Genomic DNA, 25,134 nt, shown 5'->3' with positions numbered 1-25,134 from the left:
AAAAAATGTTAAAAACTATTATAATAGCAGTTACTTTTAGAGAGATTATTATTTTTTATTATAATGGAGAGTACTGGTCAATGATAGACGATAATGTTATCATATGTCCTAACCACTGCACGTTAGATAAAAATTATTTTCAATAATATAAATTGTAAATCTTGACAGGTGCTTCGTTCGTGACCGAAATCAGGATAAAAATTAGAATGATGGCGCCACCTCAAAATATTTAGTTCACGGCTGAAATCAAAATAAAAATTAGAATGATGATATTTTTTAAATTATTTAATTTTTTATTAAAATTAAAATAAAAATTTAAATTTAAATTTTAAAAAATTAAATAAAATTAAATTTTAAGAGAATTGAATCATTCTCATTTTATCTTGAAATCAAAATCGAAAAAAAAATTCTCTGATCGAACAATTAAAATAAAAATCACTCACTCTCATTCCAGACCCCAACCAAACATCCTTTAAATATTTTTTTTCATTACTTACTTTAAATATATAATATCAATTATCAACTATTATCTTTCATTTTACACTGATTATTATATTAAGATGGCACTTAAGTTGTTATTACTTTTTTGATAAAATTTTTTGTTATTGACTAGGACTGTCAAAATGAGCTTGGCCCACAAGGCCAGCCCGATCCAATCCTATAAATAGGATGGGCTGGACTGCCATATGAATAGTCCAAATAACAACCAGACCTGTTTGGCCTGCCCCACATCAGCCCAAGGGCCGATATGAGTTGGGCCGGACTAGTCCAGATGAACCATGAAAACTTTAAAAAAAATTTAAAAAAAAAATATTTATTTTTTAATCCCTGACTTATGAGCCCTGCTACCCCACATCGTCGGCCGCTGCCGCAGACCAGCAGGATGACCGTCTCTGCCGGTTCCTCTCCATTTCACCTCCCAACTCTACAGATCCCCCTCCTCCTCATCGCCGGTGCAGCTGCCTCCAGCCTTTGAGTCCGATCACGAATCAAGATATGCTGGTCCCTTTTTCTCTTCTGCTGACGGATGCCCCTCCATCCAACCTTCGGACGAACCCCTCCTTCTCCTTCTCATCGTCGGCGCCACCACCTCTGAGTCAAATCCGATCGCAACTCCTCCTCCTCGGGCTCTCTCGGTCTCTTTACTCTCCAAGTTAGATCCGCGCTGCCTCTCCTCGGGTTATCTCGATCTCTCTCCACTCTCCAAGCTCGATTGCTCGAGGCATCGCCACCTCCGAGTCAAATTCGATCACGGCTCCTCCTCCTCATGCTCTTTTGATCTCTCCACTCTCCAAGCCAAATTCGCACCGCCTCCAGCCTTTTCTCAGGCTCTCCCGATTTCTCTCCACTCTTTAGGCTCGACCGCTCGAGGCTCTCCTTCACTCGGGCTCTCTGCTACTATTCACTTTTTAGTTATTTGAGGTTCAAGATTCATGGGCTGGCCCGATCCGACCTACGACCTTTAAAGGGTTGGGCTGGATCAGCTATATTGTGTTCCATTTTTTGGCTGGGTCTAGTCCGATTCGGCCCATCAAATTTTAGGTCCTTGTAGGCAGACCGGATCGGATTAGGCTAACCTATTTTGATAGTATTATTATTGACTAATATAATATTATGATCAACATTTAACTACTGTTATTTCTGTTTCTCTCTGTATATTCAACAGGGAGGATTGAGGAAGCTAAAGTCCTCTCCAAAATTTAATAAAAATTGGAAAACTCATAGAAAAGATAAGCAAATAAAGGAAAATATATGACTTTAGGAAAAAAAAATAAAAGTCCAAGCACAAGTATGTAATATGGAGAGTTTTTTTTTCTTACCCCCTGATTGGCGTATAAAAAAGAAATTTTTTCTTAAATCCGTACGAATCTTTGAGAAAAAAATAGAAAACAGCTAATGAATCCAGAAATAAAGGAAAATATTTTGAAATATAAATTTTTCTATACACGTCAAAAATATTAAACTCCTTACAATTTTTTTTTTTGAAACATAAAGCTTAAATCTGAATTATTAAAAAAATAGTTCAAAGAATATAAGTTTCATTGGGCTAAAGAGGAAAAATTCAACTCTTTACGATATTTTTTTTGAAATATAATGCATAAATAGAAAATATTAAAAAAATTTCTACATTGCATCTTTTTTCTTGAATAACGACGCCTAAAAAAAAAAATTGAATTTTTCACAATTTTTTTTGGAATAAAATACTTAAATAAAAAAATAAAAAATTTGATTATCCATATGATATTTTTTTTTAAATATGGCATCTAAATAGAAAATATTTAAAATTCATTCTGCAAGGTTTTTTTTTTCCCTCAAAATGATGTCGAAAAATATTAAAAATCCGGTTTTCTCATTGGCTACACACGTGAATTTATTTTTCATTAGAAAAGGAAGTTCACGTGATAATTAGTTAATTGTTTCTCGCTAGTATTTTATTTAGTAAATTAGCAAGGATCTAATTTCCACCCCGTTGCGGTTGTTATGTTAGTAGGTCTTAAAAAACAAATCATCCAACAATCAAAAAAATTAAAAAAAAAAAAAACGTTTTTTTTCCTCCCAAGAAACAAAAACCATTTCTAAAACGAGTTGGCTTTAACCAAAATTTAAGGGCCCGTGCTCTTCAATAAACGTGCTTCGTGGGTTCCGAGGCTGCTAGTTGTTTCTCTCCGACAGAAGTGAAGCCAGGCGACGAGAAGGAGACGCCGGGGGAGGAAAGCGAAGATGAGTGGCGGAGAGAAGGGTATCCTGTGGAAGCTACCGGAGGTCAAGTCGAAGGATCTCGGCAAACTCGGTCCCGCCTTCGGTTTCGGCGCCGGCTGCGGTGCCGGCTTCGGTGTTGGCCTCTTCGGTGGTCCGCTCCCAACCCCTCTCTCCTCTCCTTTTTCTTTTTTTCTTTTTCCTTGAAAAAATAACCTCCTCTCTTTCTCTCTTGCTTTTGACGGATGCTTGGATAGGATTAAGTACGGATTCTGGGGAAAAAAAATATTTTTTTGATGCTTTTTCTTGAAAAGGATTCAGGAGTCGAAAGGTTTGATCAGTGATCATGGGCTTTGAGGGTAATCATGTCATGATTTCACGAGATTGACGGAAAAATTAGTCGTCCGAACTTGGGTAGTTCAAACATTAGCAAGCTGTAGATTGCTTTCTGCAGAAACCCTAATGGACGATTGTGCAAGAAGTAGAGTGGTTACGGAATCGCTGAGATAGTTTGTTAGGATTGATTGCTATAGAAGGGGATGATCACAACTCAAGTTTGATTTGTTCTTTAAAGTTGACTTTGGAGATATTTCGGGTTTCAATTTGGGATTTTTACATTTGTTTGCGTCTAACGAGTGTGTATTATATGCAGTGTGGCAAGTCATCTATATGGTTTCCGTGCATCATAATTCATAGACTCATCAAGAAATAGAGGTTACATCAGCTAGGGAGAGAAGATAGTTAAACAATATGCTACATCTTGGGATTTTTATGGGGCTTATTTGGATGCATGACTAGCTGAGCACGCAAGATGGCTCCCACATATTGTGACAATTGGGTAATGGTTGAGAAGAGCGTGCCGAGGAAAGATGAAGTATCTGAAACTGTGATGCTGGTCATCAGCAATCCATATTTTACTATTTTGATAATGCTGAGAGCCACCTAGAGAACAGTTTTTTAAATCTCCAAAAATTGTATGGATTGCTGGTGCAATCAACCTCCCTAATCCTTCAAACTTCTTCCTTATTTTACTGTACTCATTCGTTGAAGGAGAGATCATGGTGACATCACTGCTGAGCGCCCAAACAGACCATGAACTTATATATTAGAGTGCGACATGCTGGAATCTGTGTGTTATATAGTATGGGATGTCATGTGAGTCTAATATAGTTAAAGGGCAAAGACCCTAGACAATAATTTTTCATAATTTATTCATTTGAATATCTAACTCATGATCTAAATCTATATAGACAGTTCCTTGTCATTTATGTTTCTATATCTCAGTCGGAGAGGGGAAAAGGCTTAATTTTTCTTAGCAGCTCTTGTTCAAATGCCCTTTACCTATATTGCTATTCCACTTGTTGTATTGCAACCACCATTACATGTTTGTATTCAGCAGTCTGCTTTTGTTCTTTCAACCTGGCTTTTCGAGATCTAGTTGATGTTTGACTCCAACGACAAGAATATCTACGTCTTTTGAAGATTAGTGCGCTATATCGCGAGTTTTTTATAAAAAGGAATGCAAGCATAGATTCAAATGTAACTCAGTTTGCTGGTTTCTTCAGATTTATGAGGCATGAATCTTTATACTTTGGATTTGGACTAAGAGTCCATCTCTGAAATGATCAATAAGAAATCACTGAAAAAAAAAAAGGAATACAGGCATAGATTTAAATGGAACTCATTTCAAATGTTTATTCAGTAAAGCTGTTTGAGTGCTTGAAGCCTTGTTCAAGTTACTAGGCTGCACAACAGTTGAATCTCATTTAATTTTATACTTTTGATATTAAACGAATAAGCTATCTCTTTAATGACCAACAAGAATTCATTTGAACTGCTCATCAGATGGTATGATGTGCTACTTTTATTTACCTTAACCCATTTGTCTTTTTATAGTTGATCTTTGCCATATTAATTGCTTCCCCACTTCATGGGGTTGTTCTCCACCTTCATGTGCACCTAAAAAACTTTATATTCTTTGTGAAGTGGGTGCTCCAGATCGGTAAGTGATCACTCTCTAACCGTGTGACATGATGGATGTGATAAATGCCAAGTGATGGTTCTTACAATCTAAACAATTTATCACAAATTTATTAGTTCAATCATTAGACTTTCAATCTTGACCTATAGTTTTCTTCTTGACTCCCAATAATATCAGAACATATCTCCATTGAGTACTTCATATGCATCAGCAAAAAAGTGCGAGACTTCACTTTTGACCAAAATGATACACTTTTTCAGGGTTATTCTTTCATTTATTTGTCACTTTTACTTCTTCTGAAAATCCTATGAGTGCCAAAGTCTAAGACCAACAGGATTTGGCACTATGTTTCCCTAATTATATTGCAGGAAAAGCTCTTTGAGAATTGAACCAAGGGGCTTCCAAATGGCATCTTTTCTTTTTCATTTTTACATATCTTTAGTTGAACTCAAGCTTGAAGTTGGTAAAGGGTAATGCCGTTTCTGCTCAAGTATAAAAGCATACATGACTCATCTATTTTGCTGTCTCTTGAGTGTTGTCGTATTGCATTTGGTTTTGTAAAGTCTATCACACTTTTGGAGTGATGAGTCAAAACCAACAAAGAATAGATACTCCCAGTTTTGTCCTAGACACTTAATGATTCTCCCTGGCATCTAATGGTATCTTATAACACTCATTTTTCAAACCTGAGGTGATGCGATGCCAATTGGGTCACTATGGGACATCATGGTATGGTTTACCATTTTCTGAAATTAGATTAGGAATAAAAATGATGGTATGGAAATTTTATCCTTGTTGTTGTTTTGTTGAGTTCTCTATCATTTTTTTCTCAAAAAACATTTCTAGTAGAAAACATTCACTCTTAGGAAAAAAAAAAAAAAAGATGGCAGTTGCTTTTATATTGACATGCGAATTCTATCCCAAAAATTTTGTAGGACAAAACTGACCCATTTCCTAACTATTTTTGGCTCATTTCCATATGTAGCATAACTTTGTTAAGTTTTCAACAACTTTATATAGATTCTAGATGTTAGATTCATGCTTGTTTGATTTCAACATAAAATGATGAAACCAATAAACCATCACATTCTGATCAGTTTGTCTTTCAACTTATGCTCTTCATATATATCTTGTATCTACAATTTATTTTGTCTGGGCTCATACATGATACTGCGGTATCATTTCAAAAGCTTTTAGAGTTTATTACTTGGAATGCCGAATACCTTTGACATGACTGTTTGACTACTATAAGATGGTAACATGGAATACTATTTTTTTCATTATTTCTCTGTTTCTCCATTTACTTCTTTTGTATATTTAACTCCTTAAAACCTTAATATTCCTGTATAGGTGCTTATACATGTATGTTTATTGAGACATGACACCTGGCACTGACATTCATGATGTTGTCCTGGGGATCATGACACTTGGTGCTGTTTTTCTCCTTGTTGCTATCCATAACCATGTCCTGTAACACTGGGATCGTCCCTGTATCCCAGGATTCAGCAAAAGTTGTAGAGCTAATCATGGGATGAGCACGCATGTGATTAAGATGTCTACATGCTTATGATGCATTGGTTGGTTGTTTTTTCCCATGGGTACATCTATCTGAGGCTCGGAGCTACTTGATTTTTCACTGGAGTGGTCTTCCCATAAGTACCACCTATTAACCATAAACTACAAAAGTTTCATCGAGAAGACCTTTCTTTCCCCCTTTCCTAGCCTAACTGTCTTCTTGCAAATCCTGTGTTGCTTAGTTTCTGCATGTTTGCTTCTGCTCTGCTGCATTTTTGCAGCCTATAATACAAGCTAAAAAGTAGATGATTCTTGACTAAAAGCAATAGGAAGAAGTGTAGATTAAATGTCAAATTCTCTTTTTTAAATTAAGTATATAGGTAATCCATGCAAATGATTATTCTCTACTATATGGTAAAGTTGAAGAGCTTTTTATTCTTTTCAGGAAGTTTTGTATGAAATTGGTTTGACAGACTATCATGTCTGAGAGCTGGATAAGATTAAATGCTTTTGTAACAATATTTTGCTCAATTTATTGATGTGGGTGGCTCCATTTTCCTTTTTCCATTTATTTGAAAAACCAGGTGCAGGGTTAGGGCTTGGATTTCCGGGTTTACAGTTTGGCTTTGGACTTGGTGCTGGATGTGGAATAGGTCTGGGTTTTGGTTATGGAATGGGAAAAGGAATTGCCTATGACGAGAACCAAAGATACACAAATGTAGGCAAGCTGTTTCAAGGGACGAAAAATCTCCCAGCACAGTAAGTACTGTCCTAACCTGGAAATCATTTTATCTTGGCATCATAATGATTTTCATTTATTGGCTAATGTGTATTTCTTCTCTCAAATTTATGATCATGTTTCCCAAGGAGAACATTGTGACTTGGATTTACCTATTCACTATTTGTCTTCACTTTTGTTCGATTCTAGTACTAGTGTTACTCCTTGCTATATATAATTATCTTGAACAAAATCAGCAATTGAAAAATCCAAAGTAAACTCAATCAAGAATAAAAATTGCATATGGACCTATATCTTTCCTACATTCAGTCAATTTGCATTTTGGATGATATGTAGTTTAATATTACGATTTTTTATGTTAATATGCCACTGTTACTTGGGATGCCATATAGGTTGTCTCCAACATTTGTGAATCTTTTTGTTTCTTGTTCATCTTTAACCTTCTTGTGGATATAACAGATACTCTGAATAATGGGGAGAAAAGGGGATGCCATGTACTTGGGTCAAATTAGCCTTATTGGATCGGACAAGGCTTATTGGTGTCAAACTATATTCATATAATAGACAGTAAAACAGGTTTTACATTGTGCGATTAAATCCAATATTAGTTTATGAAGATGCTTTCAAGGTACTTGCTACTCCTAGATGAGTTCTGTTGCGGAAGATTCTTAACCGCGTACGGATACGGCTGGAGCGGATTGGAGACCACCAGAGCGGCGTTCCTGCAAAGCAAGTCTCGACCGGAATTGGCTCCGGCGAGGATCTTCCAACGATCAAGTCAGGAATCTGGCGCAACAGAAGAGAAGGAGAGGAAATCACAAGAAGGCACAGGTATAGTGGGCACACGTAGGATTTGTTTTGTAGGAACACCGCTCTGGTGGTCTCCAATCCGCTTGAACGGTATCCGTACGCGATCGGGAATCTTCCGCAACAAGTTCGAAGGTCAAATTTTTGCTTTCTCATGCCTGCTCTGCTCCACATATATTGTTCCCACTTTCTACCACTTTTCTGAAGTCAGTAAGTTGTATTAACTAATTATCATCGTCAAAAAATTTTCTCCCACTCAGTATTAGTGCATTGTGAAGGCATTCATCTAGTTCTATCATCAATGATTCAATGTGTGATTACTCAGTGCAAATTTCATATTTTCATGTTTATTATGTGATTTACATCTTTTGTAGATCTTATCCATGTACATTGTTGCTGTAATTTTTTTAGTTTCCATGAAACTGTCAGCATTTCTTGTTGTCATGATCACATTCATGTGTGTTTCAAGCTATAGTAACATCTTTCTTTTCCTTTACAAATTCAGAGAGCATATTGGTGCTTTGGTTGATGAGCTTGTTGTAAATACCAAAAAGCTAATTGAAGCAACTTCAAGAGAGATTGAGAAGTGGAGATGAATCAATTCTGAAGAAAAGGAATATCTAGGTGTTACCAGCATTCGAACTAATGCTTTATCTTGGACATACAAATGTACTGCAGCTGTGGGTTGAAGACACTAGGATCCTTTATGTTGCCAAAGATATGTGTTAATTGCAGTTCACTATATAGTTAGCTTTTAGCTTATTAGCTGATACATTTAATGGTTGGTTAGGATTTATGACCTGTATATTTATTTAGTTCCTGCTGCATATAAACCTAATTTGGTGAACATATACCAGATAGTAACTTGATGCTTGGCTTATTATTTTTCTTAATGAAGCAGGGCGCATATTATAAAATCTATGGATAAGCAGAATCGTACCTCTTAAATCTACGTTCAATATATTGGCCTCTTTAGTCATCCATGACAGGGTCTGTAATGATGAATCTGAAAAATAAGTGACCCTGTTGCCCAAGATTCCTGTGCAAGCATCCATCCAGAGTTTGCTCGATGGTTATTGTACTTGAAGTGGAAGCCCTGAAATGCATCATTTTGATGAATTTCTTATCCCATCTTTGCCTCTTGATTCTGCTTCCGCCCATTTAATTTCTCCTCCTAATTCCTGGAAGGGTTAGATTTAAGTGATTTAAATCGGAATTGCATTTTACCATCAATTCCAACCGAGCAATATTTCCCATGGTTAGTAATGTTACCCCATATTTCTATTATCAGTCTTTTGAGATCACCAGCTCCAGGATGATAATACCATTGTAACATGATGATCCTTGGGAGCATATTGATTGCTGTACTTGCTTTCGGAGGTGCCCTAGATAATATCTTTATGCATTGCCTGTGAATATATGTCAGTTGTGCTCCATATTATTTTTAATATTCATTAATGTCACTATTTACTGAGGTATTGTCTTAAACAATGTGGATGCTTGTGCTTGCTTCTGTTATTATTCTTTGCTATAACTGGTGTGCAAATTGTTTCAAGAACATATTTTGGGTGGCTGTACTGTTTGCATGAAATTTATTAGAGGAGCATTTAAAATTCTATTTATTAGGGCAGTAGATTGTTTGACGGAGGGTATCTGAGTCGAGTGATCAGCTTTGGTGCTGCATGCAAGTGCGCCATTGTGGTTGTAGCAGATGGATTACTTCTTGCTAACTAGATAGGGGAAGATGGTGATTTTGCGGCGCTATTTGCAAGGAAATTTGAGTGAACATTCTGCTTTACATTATTACACCAATGGCTTGGAAGCTAACCAAATGAGCAAGTATATAGTTTCCATTAGAATTTTTTAAGTGTTGCTAGTTTATCATATGATCTTGCAAAGGGTTGCTGATACTTCATCATGTGGTCTCATTCTGATTACAACCATGTGTATGTGGGCGACCATCATAGAATATTTCCATGGACTAGCAGCAGACGAGCAAGACTCGTTGGTGGTTTTCTTTTTCTCTCTTTTGACTGAAGCTAGAGTTCTTGATGTTGTGGTGAACAGTTAGCAAATAACTATTTGATTTCAATTGGTTTTATGGTTTGCAATGGAGGTATTCTGTCTCACTCATAAACTATCTATCTAAAAATCAGAAGATTCAACATGAACCAAAACAAGAATTAGTATTGTCTGCAGGTGAATGGAAAAAATTCAGCACTGCAAGAGGGTGCGGTAGCAGTGACACTAAAGATAACAAGCCAAAAACTACTAGAAATACTATCTAGTCTATGGGCAGATGACATGTTAGGAGTTGGATAGAGGACATCAACGATGCGGTTATTCAACTATGCTTTCTGGCCCGTCTCCCTGTTATCTCCCTATTTGCTCATCACTTTCCACTCTATCCGACAGGAGGAAGACCTGAGGCCAAAATTGTTCCACGTCAGCACCATCATCTACCACGTCATCACGGCGAACCCAATCAAATCCTCACAATAGATTGCGCCCCTGGAATCCCAACCAATCGTAGCCATGGAGTCCAACTTCCACGTGGCCCTACCACATCCACCATTCCAACCATTTAGTCCCTCTCGCCACCGTCTCATTCTCTCGACGCACATTGCATTCTTCTCAACAGCCATTAGTTCTCCTGGTTGAGTTCTTGCTGGCCAGATATCTTGGGCCAAGAGGCCATGGCATCCATCGCAGCGGCAACCGCTCCAGCCTTCTTGGGAGTGTCTGAGATGCTCGGCGCCCCACTGAACTCCAAGGCTGCAGCTCGCGCAGTTCCGGCACCATCGAACGCTGGATCTTCTAAGATTGTTGCGCTCTTCTCCGGGAAGAAGGCTGCTGCCCCCCCTCCGAAGACGAAGCCTGCCGCTGTCTCTCCGGCCAGCGACGAGCTTGCCAAGTGGTATGGTGAGTGACTCTTTAACTTCCCTTCTCTTACGTTTGGTTTTGGGTTCCGTTGGTGTCTGAATCCATACTCTTCTTTAGCTGTTTGGTGAAACTACACTTGGAAAAATACTCGTTATGGTGCATGTGGTAATATGGTTGGCAGGTCCTGACAGAAGAATTTTCTTGCCGGAAGGCCTGTTGGATCGCTCGGAGGTCCCGGAGTACCTCACCGGAGAAGTACCAGGAGAGTAAGTCATTGCTAGCCTCTGCTTTACATATGTAATGGTTGCATGCTTGTACAGTGACTTGGTGGCCTAATTTTTTTCACTTACAACTTAATTCATCACATTTCAATTAAGAACTGTTGGGTTTATCAATCAGTTGAACACTATCAAAGCCCTGTTAGTGGTTTAAAGATTCATATTTTAGTTGATAGTTTGCTCTGTTGGTGTTCTGAAAGATGCTTGATTTCGATCGCTAAGTTTCATCTGCTAGCATTTCTAAATATTCATAGTCAAGCAAAATTTGAAGCATTGTTTTCTTGTTGAAAAACAACTTAAACTATTTTAAGGATTTCTCATATGCAACATATAAGGTTTATGCAAAAGACAACCTAGCGAAATGTTAACATACTTTCACATTTAACATGGATACTTGACCGTGAAGTATAGACAATGTTATTTGTACTATGCCAGCTTGCTATATTTTTTTTTTGACTTAACTATCCATGAACCTCATATTGATATGTATTTAGATTTGGAAAAATTAGTTAAGATAATGATGTCTTTTGATAACAGTTGGAGACAGGAACCCTCTATGTAACACTCTTAATCCTTCAAATCCCAAAGAAGTATTTAATGTTAGGTCACCTATCCAAATACCAAGAATTGTCACTATGATGGGATTTTTTCCACTACCCCTCTATCTCTCTTAAAAGAATATATTCATCACCTACAACCCCAGTCAATCTCTATCTTTATCTGCTATGATTTTTTTAACCATATAGATTCTATGCAGTCAAAATAACTTCATAATTTATATAATAATATATAAATCAAATGCCATATATGGAAGCTACCATCCCAATGCCTCTTTCCTTGTCTTCCACTCTTCCCATATGTACATATGAATCTCTAATAGAAAGATTAGGAGAAGAGAATTGGGATTGGAGGGAGGGCTCTCTCCACCTTTGCTTGCTTCCCCTCACCTGCATGCCTCACCAACTCCCCCAAAAATCCTGATGCAAACCCCCCTCCCTCCAATCCCAATTCTCTTCCCCTAATGTTTCATATATACATATGGGAAGAGTGGAAGACTAGGAAAGAGGCATTGGGATGGTAGCTTCCATACATGGCATTTGATTTATATATTATTATATAAATTATAAAGTTATTTTGACTGCATAGAATCTATATGGTTAAAAAAATCATAGTAGATAAAGATAGAGATTGACCAGGGTTGTAGGTGATGAATATATTTTTTTAAGAGAGATAGAGGGGTAGTGGAAAATAATCCCATCATATAAGTGAAAATTCTTAGTATTTGGGTAGGTGACCTAACATTAAATACTTCTTTGGTTGGGATTTGAAGGATTAAGAGTGTTACATAGAGGGTCCCTCATTGTCTCCAACCGTTATCAAAAGACATCATTATCTTAACTAATTCTTCCAAATCTAAATATATATCAATATGAGGTTCATGGATAGTTAAGTCAAAAAAAATATATATGGCAAGCTGACATAATACAAATAACATTGTCTATACTTCGCAGTCAAGTATCCATGTTAAGTGTGAAAGTATGTTAACATTTCGCTAGGTTGTCTTTTGCATAAACCTTATATGTTAACAACTTAAACTAAAGATGCTTGTTATATGGATCCTCAGTTGATAATGGTTAAGGTATGCCTTATACCTAATTTTCCTCTATTGATGAACTGGTGAGATTTTGCCAAAATAAATCTTCCATCCATTATAGATAGATTTATAATCATAACTATCAAGCCTTGGCCAAACTGTTTTGGAATCAGCATCCCTAGATGGATTTTTCAAAAATCAAAGAGAAAAGAAAAGAAAGAAAGAAGAAAGAAGGCTGAAGGCCAGTGCATTTGATATTATCATGCTTATAATGTGACTCCTTTTATATGTACTGCAATCACTTGAGGTGCAGGTTTATCTTACATCCATAATTTTATGAAAATGCATTCTAGAAATAACTCAAGTGAAGAATAATCTAATATTAATGAGGAATAATTGCTTAGGATGGAGGAATATAAATTAAGGATAAAAAGTAATGCTCATATAGTTGTATGATAAACCTTTAGTAAACAATCATGAAGAGATATATATTTACATATCTTATAATGAAATAAATTCTAATTCAGTAAATTAAGTTGAGATATCATAACTTTTTCTCTTATGTCTAACAAATGGAATGCAACTTTCATGTCTTGCCCGAAAACTGACTTTAGCTTGTTTTGCTGTGATTTTCTGTATAATCTAAAATTGTCAATCAAAAAGATTCCATGTACCAATGATCTTGAAGATATTGAAAGTTGCTGTGCTTCTCTATGTTAGATCAATATGCATTGTTTTGTTACATATTTGTGATTTAAATTAATTGGGCAACTATGCTGTTTGAAAAAGTAATTTAATACTAGAGATGTGTACAATTCCAATAGTCAAGATAGTATGTGGAATACCATGAAAAAGAGAATATTAAAGGAATACTAAACCTGCGCCTCTGTTAGACTTTGGGAAATGCTTTGGAAAATCAAAAGCAAAAGGCTATTAACGTGTAATATATAAAGCACTACTTCAGGAGCCAAAGGTGCTTTTTCCTTTTGTCGAAGAGTCATGAAATCCAAGACCATGTGTTAATTCATGATATGCTTAATTGGATGCTGAGAATTACTCACTGGAATTTGCCACGTTGAAAGTAGAGGTTATGAAATACGCTAATGGTCTTTTGTGCTGTTTTCTCCTTGCAGTTATGGCTATGATCCTTTTGGGCTAAGCAAGAAACCGGAAGATTTCAGCAAGTACGTGAACAATCTTGCAAATTTTTTATTTCCAGTAATTAGACCCCGTCAGATTGTTGTAGGCATATTTTGGATATTTTCCTATTTAAAATATTAAAATGTTCTACTTTATTTCTTTTCTTAGTAATAACTCCTTAGAGAGACCAACTAGTAAAATTCTTTGACATTCTTTTTGGGAAGAAGAAAACCTCTCTTGTGGCATCTAGGCATTTTGGTTCTCTCGTGGCATATATGCCTTTTTGCTTTCTTTCTATTGGGCTAAGCCATTGCTAATATTACAGTGTGTAAACTTGATGATACACCCTTTATCTACATATACACTGATAGCTGCATACTGTGATGCAGATACCAAGCTTACGAGCTGATTCATGCAAGGTGGGCCATGCTTGGTGCTGCTGGTTTCATTATTCCAGAGGCCTTCAACAAATTTGGTGCTAATTGTGGACCTGAGGCTGTTTGGTTCAAGGTACACTAAATATGCCTCGTGATATTAAGCAATTCAATTTCATCTCTGGCATGTGAATTTTTGCAGTGTATTCCTCCATGTATATTATAAAAAGTAAAAAAAAGACTTTCCCATGATCTCTACGAAGAGTGTTTGTTTAAACGGGCTATGTGGTCTTTATGTTCTTTTACATGATGTTCTTCAGGTAGTTTTTTTGCATAATTCTTATTAGTCCTGTGAATATTCGTATCTTCGACTAAATCTGGTTTGGCATTCATCTGGTCCTCAGACTGGTGCTCTTCTCCTTGATGGAAACACATTGAATTACTTTGGAAAGAACATTCCTATCAATCTTGTTGTTGCTGTCATTGCTGAGGTTGTGCTTGTAGGAGGTGCTGAATATTACCGAATTACCAATGGACTGGTAAGAGAAATTTCATCTTTCAGTGCACCTTCTTGTTACTTGTTACTGCTCTCATGTATTACCATCATGACTAAACATCTTACCTCATTCCAGATATTGCTAGTTTTGGCTGAGTTACGGAAACATCTATCACATTTAATAAAAATTATAAATAGTTCATGTTAATACTACTAATAAAATCACTGCAACTCCTAACAACAAAATAAGCACTTTTTAGTCTTTACTCTTTACCATTAAGCTCCTCCTCTGGCTGTTATTTCCATTGATAATAAGATTGAATAACACCATGTAATCACACTATTAATGATTTGGGACCTTTCAATTTTCTTTTGTTAGTTGTCACAGTACTTCAATGAGATTGAATCACTCATTTTGTTTGTTTTTTAACTTGTTGTTTTGTAGAATTTGGAGGACAAGCTCCACCCAGGAGGTCCATTTGATCCTTTGGGTTTAGCTAATGATCCTGACCAAGCAGCACTGCTCAAAGTGAAGGAAATCAAGAACGGGCGACTGGCCATGTTTGCGATGCTTGGTTTCTTCCTGCAGGCCTATGTGACTGGAGAAGGCCCTGTGGAGAATCTTGCCAAGCACTTAAGTGACCCATTTGGAAACAATTTGCTTACTGTGATCTCAGGATCTGCTGAAAGAGCTCCAACCCTGTAACTTCTTCCTACCCTCCTTCCCACTCTTGAATTCCACGCCATGTAAATTTATGACATTATTCAGGGCATTGTAAAATGTCAATCTACTTCCTAAACCATGCTTGATGTTACGAGACTTTTGCACCAGTGATCATGATTTATATCTCATGTGGTTTGGATCAAGCTTTTAAGGAGTCCTGTTTGATTTGTCCGTTCTATTCTAAGTAACAAGGTAAATTATCTTCCACAGGGGCCATCAGGATGAATTGAAGCCTTTTTTTCTTAATTTTTTTTCTTTTTTGATGAACTGCATATGGTTTGAGAAACTTAGAATTGCGAGTGCAGCAGGGCTATTTTCTCTTACTTCTCCCTTTCCATCTCTGCTTAGCAAGTTTCAGCTACACTGGAGAGATGTGTGGAGTGATTAGTTGTCCAAACGTGCCCCTTGGTTGTCAAACACCCGTACGGAAAAATGCATGCAGACTGCTTTATCTTGTTTGCTTAACAATTCAGGCCTTTATGTTCTGCCCATGTTAACCTCTGGTATATTGAAAAGCACGATCCTGAGCTTAAACATGTTGATATAATTCAATATGAATTACTAACACATAAATCTTAGAGGGTGTTTAGTTGGAGGGAGTGGGGGTCTGGAATCGGAATCGGAATGAGTAACTCCCATTCTAACCGTTTGATTGGGAGAAGTCCTATTTTGATTCTGATTTCGGGATGGGATGGAAATGGCTCAATCTATATAGAACTCAATCCCTACTCTCCTATATGGATTTAATTTTTCATTCTAATTTTGATTTCAATTCCGATTCCGATCATGAACCAAACGTTTTGAGAGATTTGGCCATTCCGATTCTCAGCCATTCTGATTTTCATTCCCATTTTGATTCCATTTGTGAATCAAACATCCTCTTAATGTCAGGTCATATTACAAGATCAAGCTGAACATCTACTGGTTCTGCTATTAAGATGAAAACTTTCCTAGATCAGAGTCTGTGAGAAAGGCTAGATCTAGTTGTTTAGTAGTGTCCTAGAATACTAGCCAAATATCGCCGCCAGCCCCTTAGGACATCATGCCCCTCCCAGAATCGTGCTAATCTTGGTTGTCTTGAGCATGGGATGGTGTGATAAACAGGGGCATTAGATCTCACTCCGTGCCCTTGTGGCATGTATCTGCAATGTATTACAATGCAAACTGGGTACAAAAGCTTGTTATGGTCTGAAAGCCTGTGATGCAGCATATAGTTATGCATTGCGCTTAGAAAAAAGTCAGATGTGCCATCTTGAGGTGCAAGATTTTTGTTGTTTGCTTGATGGACTTTATATTGAGCAAGTGTTCAGCCTAACATGGTTATGCAAAGAAAGCACTCTCATTTTAATTTGACTATAAAATTTTTTAAAATCAGTGATGATCAGAAAAGCTGGGGAAAGTTTATACTTCATTTCCCATCAACAGAAAAAAGATAAGATTAAAAAAACAAAACCGTTCAGGATGGATCAACCTATAACTGCAAGGAACTCATTGCACAGTATCATCAATGTTATTCTGGGAACTTGCTTGGCAAATTGATACATATTATTGGCAAATGGGGAATTATTTGCACTACAAGCAGGGAAAATATGTTGGAATACATAGGACTTGATGAAGACAATTACAATGAGGATTGAGTTCAAATATAAAAGCAGAACTTTTGAGAACTAGATCAAAATACATGACTACAGACTGGCAATTTTTGCAGCAAAGAGATTTGCCAAGGTAATGATAAAATGTGTCATGATTGATTGACTGTTGATCCTAATTTTTGAAGAGCCTCCTATATGGACCTAATCTTTGGAATCAGAGATATGGTAGCCAAATGTTCAAGAGTATAGTAGGAGGTTCCTTGACATGCTTTTCGAATTAATTTATCATAATACATGATTAAAAAAAAAAAGTAAATAAAGCAACTCATTTACTTTGTTAACCTGCAGTCTGGGACCATGCCTATCCTTTTCCTGTTCTTGACAAAATTCATGTGGAATTGCTTATAAATGCTAAAGTGATGCTTAAAAGTGACAAATTTTTTGGCAACTAGATGGGTGACATTTCCCCTGTCATCACTCCCACCATAAATTCCTCTTTTCCCTCTTGGTATTTGTATCAATTGTTGCTAGTGAGAACCATGCAGCTGTAAAAACTTCTATAGACTCATTCAGATTGAAATATTTTTGCTTTCTGGCTTTCTCTATATCACATATTTCATCTTTGTGAAATAATGGTAACCGGTATAGGCTGTTTAAATTGACAAAGAAGGGTGGTAGCAAGCATTCATCAAATAAGATATTTACTAAAGTAGGCGAAAATGGTAGTGATCCGGTGAATGATGTCTTGATGTTACAAGTAAAACATCAAATCTTTGTTAGATGTTTCCATGCGCAGTGCCATTAGATTGAATCGTAGCCTTTGTAGCTTAGTTGTCAATCTCTAATTAGCTGGACAAGTGGGATCCAAGGTACAAGGCTTTGGGTCCACCTCAGCTGGCTACTCCCCTGGCTGAGGGTGGGAAGGACATTAGATGATATCTCTCATGGGAGGCCTAAAAAGATGCTAAATATTTTATGGAGATAGCATCTCATCATGACCTCTGCTAATTAGAAACAAGTAAACAACTGTAATTGTTTTATGAGAATACTTTGGGGAAGAGGTTCCCATTGAACTTTTTATTGATTGTTGTATTTGTAATTATACAACATGACCGTAACTCCATCACTGATGGGGTTGAATAAGTATGCTCTATAGCAGTCATCTCATACCATGAGAAATACTTTGTGCACTGAGGCGGTGTAGCTCGCGCGCATTATCCGTAGTGACTGGTTCACTCATGCGGCCGAACGTAGCACGAAAATTTTTTTTTTTTTTTACTGATTCCGTACGGGAGTCAATAATCACCGCCGGTCATGCGCGCGGAGTTGCACCACTTGTGGTGCACAAAGTATTTCTCCTCATGCCATATTAGTATACTCAATGGTAGCCTATCTTATCGGACTAGCATTCTATAATAGCCTGAAAGGTCTGATAAAATATTTTTCAAAATTTAAATTCAAATAGAAAGTCAGCTGCCAAAGCTTTTTAGATCAATACATGCGCTTGAATCTATGTATTTTATGTGACTTTGCAAGGCAATACATTGTTTTGTTGATAATAATCAGCAAAAAATAATACCATACATTTCTCACATGTACAAAAAAAGAATTAGGGTCCGATTTTTTAAATTGATAGATAATAAAAAAGAAATAACACCCATTACTTAAGTTGAGTGTCATTTTACATCCAACTTTTATACATTTAATTCTATATATATTTACATCAGTGCTTTATACAGACTTGCTTCTGTTAAAATCAAAAAATAAGAATAAAATTTTCAATGTCAACTAGTAATAATTATCCCCCAAAAAAATTCAAGATTTACAGCGAAAAACCCGACATTGGTGGGTGATCCTCTCCTAGGAGTAATGATTTTTAAGGTATTTTGAATGGGTTCTTTGAGGACATTCATGAGAATTTTATGTTATCTAACATTGCTCAATAAATCTTTATTATCATACTGCAAGATTTTTCAGTCTTTTTTTATGATCTAGATTGTTGTTTGCATGAAAATATCATCACTTGCTCGTGTATGAGACACTCTATACATAGTTCACATTTTTAAAATATATATTTTAATAATTGATATTTTCCTAGTTAAGGAGAGAAGTAATTAGCATACATTCATTTGAATCTGATGTGAGTGTACATGGAAAATACGCATAAATATCATTATAGGTACCTAGCCCATTGTACGTATACTGGCCTTCTATAGCCCGCACGCAATCGCAGTGGGAGCGGGACCCACAACTGGTATACACCGTTGACACGGCTCGTGATCACTCAATCTTGCTGACCAGCTCAAAATCACAGAGAAGAACAGAGACGGCCGGCCCAACAACGGCTATATATCTTTGGGAAGGGGAAGAGAAGGTGGGCAAGGTGGAAGTGAATATGGGATCAGTGGAGGAGCACCATGATATTGTGATAGTGGGTGGAGGGATATGTGGGCTGGCCACTGCTCTGGCTCTCCACAGGTCCTATCCTCTATTTTTTTTTTTTTTTTTGTTTCCCCCAACTTTTATTTCATCATTTATTCTTCCTCAATCTGTTTTTCCTTTGGTTTTATGTCAACGCTGGCAAGTTTTATTCATGTGTCTTGCTTTCTGTAAACAGGATTCATATCTTTATGTCAATTACTGTTGCTTACTTTTTTTCTTAAAAAAGAAAGAAAAATTCTTTTCCAGTCATCCTTTCTCCTCTCTTGTGCTAACCATGACCAAAGTATTTAACTAAGATTAGAAGAACAAAATGCTTGTTTTGAGTTCATTAATTTATGCAGGAAAATTATTATTTATTTTTTAATGGATTGTGATTTGTCTATGAGCTCCACTTATGTGATAATGGAATTCGGAGAATGTCTCTCACCTTAAATACCCTCATACTTGCCTTTTACATTCTAAATGCTTGTGTTACCTGAGTACACCTTGTATAACACCGGCCCATAAGCCATATTCTGTATTAATGAAGTTAACTACTGTTGGAATTTGGAAGGTCCTACTGAAGTTTAGTTATTTATTATAAAATAAATGTTCATATGTACGAAAGGTCAGTTGGAAATTTTGATTCATCTAGATTATTGATGATATATTTGTCCACATTGTTTAGCTATACTATGAGACCAAAACTCCTGCGTCATTTCCTTTCTTTTTGAGAGATTTTTAACCTCAGCCTGCTTCTTCCCTATCCACAAGGAAACACTTGCCAGATAATGGCACTCCAAAACTAAAATGGCCACTTTCTCTCTTCATCGCTTTATCCTTTTCAAATATTTTTTTTTTGTGGAGAGGGATGGCGACAAAGGATAAAAGCAGTCAAGAAAGGGAATCTCTTTATCAAATTTCTAGCTGTGTTTTTATGAGAAGAGAAGCCTGACAATTTTATGGATCTAGTCCCAATTAATTATACAATGAGTTAGCACCATATGTATTCTTACATGTTAAAAGGCTTGTGCATAATACCACTGTGTTGATCAATTTGACAAGTTTACAACTTTTCTTTTCCATTTAGCTCTGTTTATGCTCAAAAACTCAAATTTGTTTGCTTGGTCTAGGCAATCCTTAGAGACAACCAATGCACATCATATGAAAGATATAATATAAAGCTGAATGAATTAAAGTAGGAGTTGGTTCCATTGTGACTGAAATTTGACAGTGGAATAACTAAATACATCAAGAAAATTAAATTATGGGATTGCCATGTTTGAAATGTTAAAATAAAGTTTCTCTTTTTTTTCTTGAGAAAAAAAAAGTTTCTCTCAGTGGTTTGAATTATGAAATAAGTTTTAACTTCATTCTGGTACTTGTTAGTATTACATAGGTTACAACACTCAAATTCCAACATAGAACCTCCTTCTGTATTTAGGAGGGTGTAAGCATTTGGCTATATCTTGGTTTACAGCTTCATTATATTTAATTGGACTCCAACACATGCACAGGAAAGGAATAAGAAGTCTTGTTTTGGAAAAATATAACACAATCCGAGCTACAGGGGCAGCAATTGGTGTCTTCATTAATGCTTGGCGTGCACTTGACCAACTTGGCGTTGGTGCAGAGCTCAGGACAAAAGCTGTCTTGGTACCAGAGTATGCCTTTGTTGCCTTCCTATAATTTTTTTTGTTGCCTCAATTCTTTGGCTTAGATTTTCTTTAATTTATGGGAAGAGGATCATCATATATCACTTTTATTATTATCACCAAGAACCAGACTATGTGTGTCTTTGCATGTGTGCTTCTTTCTAATGTACATTATATCCAGGAACCAAGATGTATGGCGCAACAAAAATGCAACACGACTTAATTCTTGCAGGTACATTCATCCGAATCTAATCAAAAGTCTTCTAGGATATCACTAAAATGATTTCTGTATAAGATACACAAATATAGGATGATGCGATTGCCTAGCTATCATTTGTATGACACAGCTTATCCATCAATTTCCATTTTTTTTTCCTTTCCTTTCCCAGGAAAGAGGAGCTTAGGTGCCTAAAAAGAAATGATCTTATTGAAACATTATATAACAATTTGCCTGTCAACTCAGTTCGTTTTGGGTGCCAAATTGTAGCGGTTGGAACAGATCCCTTGACTTCATTTCCTATTCTCTATACTCATGATGGAATTATCATCAAAGCCAAGGTACTGAAGTTTTTGGAAGTTTATTTCTTTTGTTTATAAAACTACATGTGTTGATCTGCTAGGAGAGGGTATTTTGGTCACTGTTTAGCATGTCTTGCTAATGATGGTTCAAGTTTACCAATTCAAGAGACTATAATAACTGACATGGGAAAAAATATGATGTATGGAGTGCATTGGCAGGCATAATCCATTTATTTTGTTTATTCCTTGTGTTATTGCTTTCTGCTGCTGGCGTATGAATTACGATTAACATCGATAGTTGATATGGAAAAGTGCATCTGTGGATCATGCATGTTCACCTGTCTTTATCTAGAAAATAGCATTGTCTAGTATCTTCATACGGAAGATAGCATTGTCTCTAATTATTGAACCCTTATTACTGCATGGAATAACTTGGATGACTCTGGGGCACATGTAGCATATGGAATAACTTACATGTACTGCATGTCTACAATTATTTTCATCTAGTACTCGAGGCTCTTTATCCACTTAATTAGGATGAAGATCAATAATTGACATGGAAAAATTGGATCTTCCTTCTTCTTCTGGACATTGCAGCATGGACCTCCTTGGAACTGACCACAGGCCGACTGCTAATGGTTGTGTGTTGGGGAGATCTAGGGGTCTACCGTTGTGGGAAAATCTTGGGTACTTATAACCCCTTCTAGCTCGTCTTTTTGGATAAGGTTCTGGATCGTTTAATGAAAGTTGTAGAATTTTATTTTTCATCCCTTGCACTTCATGTTCAAGAGTAAATTAATGGTCTTGTGGAAGCAACTCAAAGTTCTCCTGCCAACATTTCAAGTGGTTTGCTACAGGTTTTAATTGGCTGTGATGGATCAAATTCGATTATATCTAAGTCATTAGGGCTGAAGCCTCCAAAATCACTCACAAATTGTGTTATACGAGGTCTGACGAATTATCCAAATGGCCACAACATTGGCAACTATTTTCTTCGGCATTTGGAAGGTTGCATGATTTTCGGAAGGATTCCAATCGACAACAATCTAGTTCATTGGTTTGTAGATTGGCCATATCCTGACAAAGGTGAGTATATTGTTAGTCTATTGGTATCTGGTTATGTTTCTAGTTCAGTTGTAATTTTATGATCTTACTGTTTGAATAGATGGAGGCTTTATTTGGATGTGTGACTGTAGATTGCCATCTGATTTAGCTGCTGGTAGGGAGATTTTAAAAGGAAAATGCTGATTTAACAACCGATACAAAATTAGTCATTTCTTGTTTTAGAACAAAAACATAGATCAACCAAAGCCTGCCATGAATCCAATCGATTGGAAACCACTGTTGTATCTCATGAGTTTTTGTATCGTAGAATGGTCTATGAGGCTATGTCCTATGTGCAAGTTCATCACACTATATTATCTACTGTTTGGGGCCTAACAAGATGATATTGACGATGTGAAATGCACCAACCTCTTGAATGGCTTTGCCACGTACAGAAGGTCCAAAAGATCCAAAGTTCATCATTGAGTTGGCTATAAGGCAGATCAAGGACTATCCAGCTGAGATGATCGAGATGGTGAAGAACAGTGATCCTGCTTCGCTGACCTTCACACGTATTCGATACCAAACTCCATGGCACTTGGTGCTTGGAAACTTCTGTCGAGGCACAATCACAGTTGCCGGGGATGCCATGCATGTTATGGGCCCATTTCTTGGCCAAGGTGGCGGTGCCGCTTTGGAGGATGCAGTGGTGCTTGCAAGAAGCTTAGCAGAGATGATGCCGATGGGGTACTTTGAAGCCAATGCCAGTGATGAGGAGCTGAGAAAGAGAATTGAGACAGCACTGAAGAATTATGTGAAGGAACGGAAGCTGAGGGTGCTGAGGTTGGCAATGCAATCTGTGCTTGTGGGACTGTTGATGTCTTCCCCATCCAAGGTGAAAAGGCTCGTAAGTCTTGTTCTCCTAATACTTTTCTTCGGTGGGCCTGCGCTTAGCCATACTCAGTTTGATTGTGGCCATCTCTAAGGAGTCAAGGATCAATGTCTGTTCGCTGCAAATAATGGCCAATGTGTTTTTTTTTTAAAGAAATAGTAGCCAATATGTTGTTGGACTGCAAATCACTTTATTTATGAAATCATAATATCTGTGTGTTAAGATTTATGATTCATTTCAGCAGATTGAAGGCAGAAACTGTTGGTCCATGGATGCAGTGAAGTGACATGTTTTGCTGATGGCCTTGCACTTGTAATCGGCATGCTGGCAAACATTTTTTTAGCTGTGAATGAAAGTTCTTATGACACAATAAAATTATTGTTTGTCCCTCAATCCAATTTGAATTGATTTGGAGATTTTCGTACTTAAATTTTTGTCAGTTGTTTCAAGATTCATGACGTATCACATTGTATACAATATACAACACTAAAATTGTATTTCCTAAAAAAGTATCCCAAGAAACTATAGGTAACTAATTTCATGCTGGTTTCCTCTAGTTTTTCATTTTTCATTTGTTTCTTCTATGCTCCTGTATTTTTTAGCAAGGCTTTTGTTTCCCAACTTTTTAGTTTCTGTTTGGAGACGAGTGACTTCGTCATCACCATTACACTTCTGTTTCTCAACTTGACACAGTCTAGCCCTCAATCCTCTGCTTTTGCTTTTGTTTTGCAGATGTTTTCCATGTTCCAATTGAATGGTTTATGTTATATAAGATAAATTATTCGGTGAATAAATTGGAGTTTGTTGTTTCCAACTACATTCATGTTGGGAGAATTAACTTCCATATGAAACTGAAAGATTGTGATCAATGCTTTACAGAGATTTGGATTAAGCGATCAACAGGCTTTCCAATTGGGCTAATCTTTTGTGCATGCCACCCTGTGTCTTAGCTGACATCAAGGCTTCAGGCCACTGCATTCTGTATCCAGATGTTGTCTTGCTTATGTTGATAGAGTAGTTGGGCATCCATTGACAATGCTACCTTATAATTCCATATCGAGGATTAAAGTTCAGACGAAGATTGTCTTTTCATACTTTCTTCTCAGCTTTGGACTTTGATCATTAGACTTTGAAACCAATGGATGCTATGTGACTGTTTAATTTGACCTCTTCAAAAATTACAACGATGTCTGTTATGTCAAATTGATAGGGTTTGGTGGTTATCTCAACTCCTGTCTGGACTAGTTTTTATTTGGAGTTATTTACAGATCTTGATTGAGTGAATTCCTATACTTTTTATTCAATAAGGATCTGGGATTATAAATCATGTAAATATGTTTCCATCTCCAGAGAGGTTGATGATTGGGTAGATGAGAAGAGAGTGGAAGAACATAGAGGTATATGAAACATCTTAGGATCATGCACTCATACCAAGATTATTTTTTTTTTTGCAAGAATTAAGTTTGATGCCATTTTTAGTTGTTGCTAAAATATTTAATAATTTATGACTATATATATATATCTTTTCCTTTTTCATTTATGGATTAGGTTTTGGTAGATCATGTCAAGATTATTTGTGCAGTGCATATAATTTATTTTTTAAAATTATTATGGTCATTGTATATTTGACCATTGACTACCATTTCATCTGCATTTATATGTGAAGTTTTAAGAAAATGCACATTTCATGGAACTTAACTATTAGCCCAGTTAGCATAAATCTTCAAGATATTTGCAAAATTGTGTGGCCAAATATTCAAAAGATCACTAAAGAATATTTAAA

General features: G+C 36.6%; 3 protein-coding genes across 3 annotated transcripts; all 3 read left to right on the top strand.

The window, feature by feature from the left end:
- Positions 1-2,610: 2,610 nt before the first annotated feature.
- Positions 2,611-8,658, top strand: LOC105051571 (uncharacterized). Its single transcript, XM_010932080.4, has 3 exons — positions 2,611-2,851; positions 6,778-6,952; positions 8,245-8,658. The coding sequence occupies exons 1-3, from the start codon at positions 2,722-2,724 to the stop codon at positions 8,333-8,335; spliced, it is 396 nt and encodes a 131-aa protein (XP_010930382.1). The 5' UTR covers positions 2,611-2,721; the 3' UTR covers positions 8,336-8,658.
- A 1,542-nt stretch (positions 8,659-10,200) lies between these two features.
- On the top strand, positions 10,201-15,371 carry LOC105051572 (chlorophyll a-b binding protein CP26, chloroplastic). The gene is made up of 6 exons (XM_010932081.4): positions 10,201-10,661; positions 10,804-10,888; positions 13,628-13,678; positions 14,024-14,144; positions 14,413-14,547; positions 14,950-15,371. Exons 1-6 carry the CDS (start codon positions 10,436-10,438, stop codon positions 15,208-15,210), a joined length of 879 nt encoding a protein of 292 aa, XP_010930383.1. The 5' UTR covers positions 10,201-10,435; the 3' UTR covers positions 15,211-15,371.
- A 475-nt stretch (positions 15,372-15,846) lies between these two features.
- LOC105051573 (monooxygenase 1) lies at positions 15,847-23,744 on the top strand. Its single transcript, XM_010932082.4, has 6 exons — positions 15,847-19,298; positions 20,759-20,905; positions 21,078-21,128; positions 21,286-21,454; positions 22,273-22,501; positions 22,915-23,744. The coding sequence occupies exons 1-6, from the start codon at positions 19,216-19,218 to the stop codon at positions 23,442-23,444; spliced, it is 1,209 nt and encodes a 402-aa protein (XP_010930384.2). The 5' UTR covers positions 15,847-19,215; the 3' UTR covers positions 23,445-23,744.
- The last annotated feature ends 1,390 nt before the right edge of the window (positions 23,745-25,134 follow it).

The sequence above is a fragment of the Elaeis guineensis genome, chromosome 9, assembly GCF_000442705.2.
Source record: "Elaeis guineensis isolate ETL-2024a chromosome 9, EG11, whole genome shotgun sequence".
NCBI classification, from domain to species: Eukaryota; Viridiplantae; Streptophyta; class Magnoliopsida; order Arecales; family Arecaceae; genus Elaeis; species Elaeis guineensis.
This window is presented reverse-complemented; position numbering and strand designations above follow the sequence as displayed.